Genomic DNA, 9,238 nt, shown 5'->3' on the forward strand with positions numbered 1-9,238 from the left:
TATACATCTGACAAAGGATTAATATCCAGAATATACAAGGAACACAAACAACTTTACAGCAAAAAAACCAAATATCCCAAATAAAAACTGGGCAATAGAGCTGAATAGGCATTTCTCCAAGGAAGATATACAAATGGCCAACTGACACATGAAAATATGCTCAACGTCACTCAGCAGGAATTCTCGTACACTGTTGGTGGGACTGCAAAATGGTGTAGCCTTTACAGAAAATTGTATGGAGGTTCCTCAAACAATTGCAGATAGATCTGCCATATGACCCAGCTATTCCACTGCTGGAAATATACACAGAGGAATGGAAATCATCATGCCGAAGGGATACCTGTTCTCCAGTGTTTATTGCAGCTCTATGTACAATAGCCAAGATTTGGAACCAGCCCACATGTCCATCATGTAATGAGTGTATAAGGCAGCTGTGGTATATCTACACAATGGAAACCTTCTCTGCTATAAAAAAGAATGAAATACTAATATTTGCAACAACATGGATGGATATAGAGAAAATTATATTAAGTGAAACAAGTCAGGCACAGAAAGAGAAATAACACATGTTCTCACTTGTGGGAGCTAAAAATAAATAAATAAATACACAAACAAATGGGGTAGATGGGGAAGAAGACACAACAGTCACGATTCCTTGAACTTGTTAAGACAAGAAAACAGGTTCTGGTCAAGATGGTGGAATAAACGGTTCCCAGCATCACTCTCTCCCACAAATCAACAAATTTACAAAATGTTACAAATTTATAAAAATGTAACTTTAGCCAAGTTGGGGCCACTGGAGCTCAGGGGAAGAGGAGCAGAGACCTATGGAGTTCATGAAGGTGGGAGAAACTACAATGAGAGAAAGAAAAAGCTGCTCCGAGCGTTTCAGGCTGTGGCTGCTTTAAGGCTCCAGCTGCTGAGTGCATGGAGCAGCCGCAGCTGTGCCCTTCAGATGGAGTTACTTGGAGGCAGAAGGGGAGAAGAGGGCCTTGGTGGCCCCCAGGACAACAAGGCCACCAATAGTGTTCCTGTGGACCCACACAGGAGTGAGGAGCCAGAACAACCAGAGAAAGGGAAGCCACTCAGAGGCTGGTGAGTCATTGCCAGGGATGGCACCTGGCCGGTCCCATGGGAAGTGTTTGCAGCATGGGCGGTGGGGGAGATGGGCCCACCAGGGGAACACTGGGACACAGCACAGACAGCTGACCTGCCCCCCAATCAGCACAGGACCACTCAGATGAGAATGGTCAGGAATGCAGAATTGCATGGGGTGCAGTTTGATGAAAAATCTCAGGCCTAGATCAAGAGATTCTACAGACAATAAATCCACCCGGTCTCTGGAGAGCTGGAAGTGCCTATAAGATCAACCATTAAACCCTAAGCTGCACAAAAAGCCTCTCCTGGGGAAACAACAGCAAAGTAGCAATTTAAACAATCACACAGCTCAAGTACTGGTTCCCACAGGAAATTCCCCCCTGTTAGAAGCAAAGGACAAAAAATTAGTTCCGGCCCAGGCACACCACCAGCACCTTGGGGCCTGCCTGGGAACTGGAGGCTTGGATCTGAGGACCAGACCCCACTCCCACTTCCAGGAAAACTGCACCAGTGCCTCGGGGCCAGCCTGGGAACCTGAAGCATGGAGAAGGGGACTGGATGCCCCTCCCTCAACCAGGCACACCATGCCAGCACCTTGGGGCATGCCCAGGGACCCGAGGCATGGAGAAGGGGACCAGACCTCTCTCCCACAACCAGGCACACAATGCCCACAACTCGAGGCCTGCCTAGGGACCCAAGGCATGGAGAAGGGGACCAGACCTCTCTCCCACAACCAGGCACACCATGACAGCACTTTGGAGCCCGCCTGGGAACCCAAGGTATGGAGAAGGGGACCAGACCTCTCTTCCACAATCAGTCACACCTAACCAGCACCTTGGGTCCTGCCCACTGACTCGAGGTATGGAGCTGGGGATCAGACCCTCTTCCCACAACCAGGCACACCTAGCCAGCACCTTGGGTCCTGCCCAGGGACCTGAGGTATGGAGCCTGGGACCAGACCCTCCTCCCACAACCAGGCACAACATGCCAGCACCTCAGGGCCTGCCCAGGGACCCAGGGCATGGAGAAGTGGACCAGACCTCTCTCCCACAGCCAGGCACACCATGCCAGTTCTTCAGTTCCCACCTGGGGACCCAAGGCATGGAGAAGGGGACCAGACCTCTCTCCCACAACCAAGCACACTGTGCCAGCACCTTGGGGCCCACCCAGGGACCTGGGACATGGAGAAAGGGACTGGATCCCCCTCCCCCAACCAGGCACACCAAGCCAGCCCCTTGGGTCTCACTTCATGACCCGAGGCATAGAGAAAGGGACTGGACACACCTCCCACAACATGGCACATGGTACCAGAAACTTGGGGCTTGCCCAGGGACCAGAGACATGGAGAAGGGGACCAGACACACCCCACAACCAGGCATACCACCAGTGCCAAGGAGCATACCAGAAACAGCACCTCCATGTAGCTGGCCCACTGCAGCCTCCACAATAACCATGGCTGCCACAAAAGCAACTAAACACCACAAGCACCACGCAAATTGTCCACCAACCACTGGAGTGCATTGACACAAGGAGAGTCACCAGCAGAGTCAAAGAAAAGAAGAGGATGTCTCTTTCCACAAAGCCCATTTCAGAGTGACAGAAGAAGCATCTGCTGTATGATAATATTGGGGGACCTGGTCACATCTCTCAGCATTGGATAGATCATCCAGGCAACAAGTTAACAGAGTAACCATTATTCTTTCAGAAGGAGAGAAGAAATCTAGGGTAATTAGAGGGGGGAGGGGGAGTGAAAAAGGGTAAGGGGAGAAATTGGACAAGGGGCATAAAGAATAATTACGATTTGTAACAATATATATGCTACTAATATTGATTTAATCAACATATTTCAATGTTCAACCCCCAAAATATGTATAATCAATTTTGATTCAATAAATAAAATAAATTTTTAAAAATAGCCAAAATAAAAGGTCACATTATATGAAAAAGAAAGATTAAAAGTAATGACAGACTTATCGTTAGAAGTTACACAAGCCAGAAAACTTTGGCATGAAAAATTTAAAGTGCTGAAAGACAAAAATTCTATATTATTCAAAAAATACCCTTCAAAAGTAAAGATGAAATATGGAAATATACAAACACATGAACAAACAAAAAAAAAGACAAGCAAACAGATATGATGTTGATGGGTGGGAGGAGGGAGTGTGAAGGGGGAGGAAAGATTTAGTAAAAGGACACTAAAATCAACTACACTGTATATTGATAAAGTAAAATAAAATAAAATAAAGTGAAATAAATAAATAAATAATCGTAAAAATGTTTGTAAAACACAGAGTATATATTTAGTGACAGAATAGGGCTTATGATTATAAAACCTAAAAAGATGTAATGTAAGAAAAGGTAAAGTTATTTCTAATTATTTTTAAAATATTATAAGCATCAAAAACCTGTTATTTATTAACATAAATAAAAAGGCAAATGTTGAATTGGGAAAACCATGTTCAACCTATCTAATAAAAAAATTCAGCCTATATGATAAAAATATTAATGTATTTGTTATAGAAAAGCTCTTTCAATCCCATATTCGTAAAGAAATAAAAAGATGAAAAAATACACATATAACAAATGCAAAAATTATAATTCAATATTAATTATTACTTTAAAATTTCTCCAAAATATCATTTTATCTGTGCAAGATTGCAGAAGCATTAGTATTACCCAGTGTTTTTTAATATAAATTAAAATAAACTTTTTTATATTCAAAAAAACAAAAAGAACAAATAAATGCTTCACTTGCTTCAGTTTTTTAAAAAATAAAACAATGCGGAACTCCTTGCAGCCCCTGCATGATCCTGCACAATCTCAAGCCTGACCTTCCCTCTCAGGGATAAATATGATATTGAATTATACATGTGTCATTTCCCTGGAGTGTTTTATATGAGTTATGAGGTATCCATAAACATTTCATCTTTAGGTAACATTCTATATTACATGCTCATATTTGTTGTACATTGTATCATTCTACATATTTAATTCAGAAATTTTATATTCCTGGCCTAACACTGTTTTCTATATTTATCAATATTGATGAAAGCACCTCTGGTTCATTAACTTTAACATACCTTCTCACATCAATGGGCATTTGGGTTTGCTACAACTTTTTTTCTACATTATATTCACTTATAATAACAGTGTTAAACTAAGCATGGTGAATTGCCACCAAATTTTACAGAGCAGTGGCCCCTGGAAGGGGAAGGAGGAAAATAAACAAGAATAAAGAATACTTCGTGTATATGTGTAATGCTTTATTATTTTAAAAGGTGTCTGAAGCTAATAAGGCAAAAATGTCAGCATTAATTAATCCTGGAAGGAGGTTTCATGGCTGTTTATTTTACTGCTCGTGGTGCTACTCTATTTGTTTAAAATATTTCATAATGTTTTGTGATTAAAAAAAAAAGTACAGGAAAGGGAGACTAGTGGGTCTGTATAGGTCTCAATCCGATGCTGGAGTCCTCACAGTCAAGAGACAGGGACAGGTCTTGAATTCTGTAAGGGTGAAATCCAGAACCAGAAATGGGAAGATTGAGAAGCCAACCTCACCCCACCAAAGTTCCGTCTTCAGCCAAAAGAGTGAGGGAAACAAGAGAATCATAGATATTTTTTGAAGGGGCTAATTCATACTCAGGTGCCCTGGAATTTAGAAGACAGAGTAAGAGCTGAAAATAATGAAAAGCTATTTATACACTATATGAAAGTGGGGGGAGTAAATAAATCAACAACAGGGTCACAGCTTAGTCTGTAATCTCACTTATAACTTAATCCCACTAAACTTCCTCTTATTTCTCGATGTCTTCCAGACAGGCTGCTAAAAAAAATTTTTTTTAAATCAGAAACAAGCAAACAAACAAAAACCTGTTCAATTTCTCACAGCATTTATTGGGGGCACTTAAGATTACCTTGAAGACATCAGTGAGGAATTCTCCACTTTTCTCTAGATATTGAAAGATGAAGATGGAAAATCTGTCCCCAGAAAGGGCAGATGGACCCAGTGAGGCAACGGAGCTCCTGAGCAAGTGGAATCAGCTCTGGAATGAGACTCAGGTGTGCTATTCCTGACCTGAGCAGGGCTGGGGAGGGGAGAGGTCACAGGTAGGCTATTTGCAGTCTTTGTTGCCCTGGGGCTCACTTTTCAAACCTCCTCATTAGCTACATATATATTGTCTTTTCTTCCCCAAGGCAGCTCAAATCCTTAAGAAGCACAGATCATATAAGGAGAAATCTCCTGCATGGCTGATTTCCTGACCCTGAGAGGCCAGGTATAGGTCATTCTCTTTGTACCCTGTCTTTTCTTCCCCAAGGCAGCTCAAATCCTTAAGAAGCACAGATCATATAAGGAGAGATCTCCTGCATGGCTGATTTCCTGACCCTGAGAGGCCAGGTATAGGTCATTCTCTTTGTACCACATGTTTCCTCCCACCTCCGGGGGTCTTAGTCTTGGATCCTAGGGTCTGACCTCAAGGGAGCTGGTGGGATTCTCCTTAAACAAAATCCCAGCTTTCCCTAAGTCAGAGATTACCACTACAGGACTACAGAAACAGAGTGGGATAAGATCCCACAGAGACAAAGACTCAGGGATAAAGAGAGTGCACCTTGAGATCGTGTCCACAAAGTCACTCTAAGAAATACTCTTTTTCTTAACTCAAGTCCCTGTAATAGGCTAGAGCTATCATAGGACAGAAGGGGCAATGATGCCAACCAATTTATTTGTTACTTGGGCAGGTTTTTAGGGGTTGCCTTAAAATAGACACCAAAACCAATGATATTAAATAAATCACAAAAAAAGCACTAACCATAAAGGAAATAATTGATAAATTGACTGCATTAACATTGGGAACCTCTGAGAGGTATACAGGAACTCTCTGTACTATTTTTAAAATTTTGCTGTAAGTCTGAAATTAGTTCAAAATAAAAAGTTTAAAAGGTTAAAAAACTAAAATTTGGTACTACTACAGATTCAGCAAAATGGCCAAAACAAAAAAGATAGAAAATGTAAATATTGGCAAGAGAGTGGGAGTGTGAAATGCTGTGGCTACTTTGGAAAATCATTTGGTAGAATCAAATAAATGTGACCACACTTTTTCTCTATGACCTTGAAATTCTACTCCTAAATATATACTCAACAAAAATGTGTACAACCATGCACCAAAAAACATGTACAAGAAAGTTCATGGCAACACTATCTGTAAAATGCACCTATAAACAAATGTCCAGAATAGTTGAATGACTAAATTGTGCATATTCATACAGAGAAAAACTATGCAGCAATGACAATAAACTCCAGATAATGGAACAATATGTATGACTCTCAAAAATACAGTGTTAAGCAGAAGAAGCCAGGCACAAATGATTACATAAGATATCAGTATGAGTGCATATAACTTTGTAAATATACTTAAAGTATAGTATATAAACCATTTAGGTTTATACTTCAAATAAATAAACTTTATGGAATGTAAATTATATATATTTCAATAAAGCTGTTAAAAATGCACATGATTCCAGATGTTAGTGAAATGGTGATAGAAATCAGGGTGATAAGAGTCAAAAAAGAAGAATTGAGGAGTGTTTCTTGATGCTAATAATGTTCATTTCTTAATCAATGTGTGTGATGGTTAATATAGTATGTTCTATCTTATTAAATGCATGCAGCCATACTTTTCTGTACAAATACCAAAGGCAAAGAACAAAATGTGTTGTAAAATGTACACAATTCTGAAGGAAATTTAACCATCCACTATCCTGATGGGAAGATTACATTATAGACCTTTTGTCAGGAAATGATAGGTCAAGAGACGTGAAATTTCTAAGTACATTGAAATTTTTAAACACAATTTAAGAGCTTTATCTAATACACACACACACACATATCACTGTAACAAATGATTATTCAACGTTTTACAATATATAAAAATTTATAAAAACTGACGTACTGTGAAATGTATTGGTATTGATTGCAATAAGTAGGAAGTAAAAGAAACCTCTCCCCATATCACTCACTCACACACACACACACACACACACACACACACACGCACAAACATACTCAAAACATGGTGGATTAAAACATTAGGTATTATGGAATACTACTCTGCCATAAAAAAGAATGAAATTCTCCCATTTGCATAAACATGGATGAACCTGGAGAAACTTATGCTGAGTGAAATGAGCAAAGCACAGAGGGATAAATACCACATGTACTCACTCATCAGTAGGAGCTNTTCTTTGTGGCAAAAACATTCAAAAGCCTCTCCTCTAGCTATTATGTAATATACAAAACTTTACTGTTAACCAGTAGAACAGTGGTTACCAAAGCTGTCACACATCTTCTAAGGGATAACAAATGAATACAGAATTTCTCACACCTTCACTGCATAACTTGGATTCCTCCCACATATATATTCTTCTCATTCAGAAACTGACAGCTGTAGATTTAATTTGATTTTAACTTTAAGAGGATCAGATATATGTATTTTGCTTAGTTTAAGGGTTAACCAGGAGCCACTATGTAAGGCTTGATAAACAAGTATGGGAACTTGCAACAGGGAAAGATCAGCTTAAAGAAAGTTCTGTTTATCTTACAGAAAAATGTAGCCAGATAAGCATAAAGTAATAATGATTTAAATAATCATCAAAAGTGATTAGTCACCAGAGGCTTGTCTCTGCTTTGGTTTGAAGATAACAGTATTGATGCACAGATATAAGGTGTTTTTTACACATTTTGAGGTTGGGGTGACCCAACCACAGTCATGTAGATCATCCAGCATCCAGAGAAGATGAAGCCAAGAAACAATAGATCAAGATTAGGTAAGATGCTGAAGCTTGCATAAAAGCCAACCACTCAGAGATGTCCATCAGCACTAGCCCTCACTATTTCTTTTCCAAAAGCTTATTTTTCCTTGTTTTGCTCAAATGGAGTGATTCTCCATAAAACCAAATGATCACATAAGCAAGCTAGTTTGGAGGAAAAAAGATGGCAAGAAAGTAAGATTTTAAAATGTCTTATCCTCTGCATTAAAAGTCCAAAATTCCATATGATAGAAAAACAGTACATGAACCAGAGAGTAATCTGAAATACATGATACCATATTTGTTTTATGAATAGAAAGCAAGAGATTCTCTAAGTATCATTCACTCAAAGGAAATGTATAATCTAGCTCCAAAACTATTTATTAAAATGTTTACAGAACCTCCAAAGTAATTATTTTCATAAATGGAGGTTAGATATGAAATATTTAAAATGTAACTCAGTATAGAACAATTATATGTTAAAACTCTGTGCAAGACTCCCTCATGGAACCATCTGGTATAGCATTCAGCTTATTCAAGCTGATAGACTAAAACAGGTGAGAAACTACATATTCACCAAGAAAATATTTAGCAAACTCTAATCCTAACAAAGTTCTTCTGAGATATATCAGAATTTATGTGTGTGTGTGGGGAGAATCCCATTTAATATAATAAACATGATAAATTCTGTGGTAATTAACCATGTTTTTATCAACAGGAACCAACTAGTGCAGGCAAAACCACTGACTAATAAAATTGTTGAAGCTTTGAGCATGAAATCAAAATAAGCAAATTCATATTGAAGAGAAATCCCATCAATGCCTTGACTCTGGGAAAGCTTTCAGAGATTGCTCATGTCTTAAGTCACATGAGAGAATTCATCCTAGGAAGAAATTCTATAAATGTAAAAAAGATGTAAACGCCTTCAGCATAAGCTCTGATATAGCTGTACACAAAAGAAAACATACAAGAGAGAAATCCTATGAATGCAGTGACTGTGGGAAAGTCTTACACTCAATCTTATATCTTAAGAAGCATGAGAAAACCCACGCTACAGGGAAATCTTTTGAATGTAGTCAGTGTGGGAAAACATCCCAGAGACACTCATACATGAAGCTGCACGTGAGAATCCAGAATGGAGAAAAACCTTTTACGTATAATCAATGTGGGAAAACCTACAGCTCAAGCTCTTACCTTACATGGCACAAGAGGATTCACACTGGGGAGGAGTCTTATGAATGCCATGACTGTGGAAAAACCTTCAGAGATAGCTCACTTCTTAGACAACATGAAGGAATTCATTCAGGGGTAAAACCCTACAAATGTGATAAATGCA

General features: G+C 39.3%; 1 protein-coding gene across 1 annotated transcript in view; it reads left to right on the forward strand.

Moving 5' to 3' along the window:
* The first annotated feature begins 5,061 nt into the window (after positions 1–5,061).
* Positions 5,062–9,238, forward strand: part of LOC103606153 (tuftelin-interacting protein 11-like) — a 25,241-nt gene continuing 21,064 nt past the window's right edge. Inside the window, 2 exon segments of the mRNA XM_008590749.1 lie at positions 5,062–5,157; positions 8,767–9,210. Of these exon segments, the coding sequence (XP_008588971.1) occupies positions 5,062–5,157; positions 8,767–9,210 (540 nt within the window).

This window comes from Galeopterus variegatus, unplaced genomic scaffold (genome assembly GCF_000696425.1).
Source record: "Galeopterus variegatus unplaced genomic scaffold, G_variegatus-3.0.2 Scaffold6349, whole genome shotgun sequence".
NCBI lineage: Eukaryota > Metazoa > Chordata > Mammalia > Dermoptera > Cynocephalidae > Galeopterus > Galeopterus variegatus.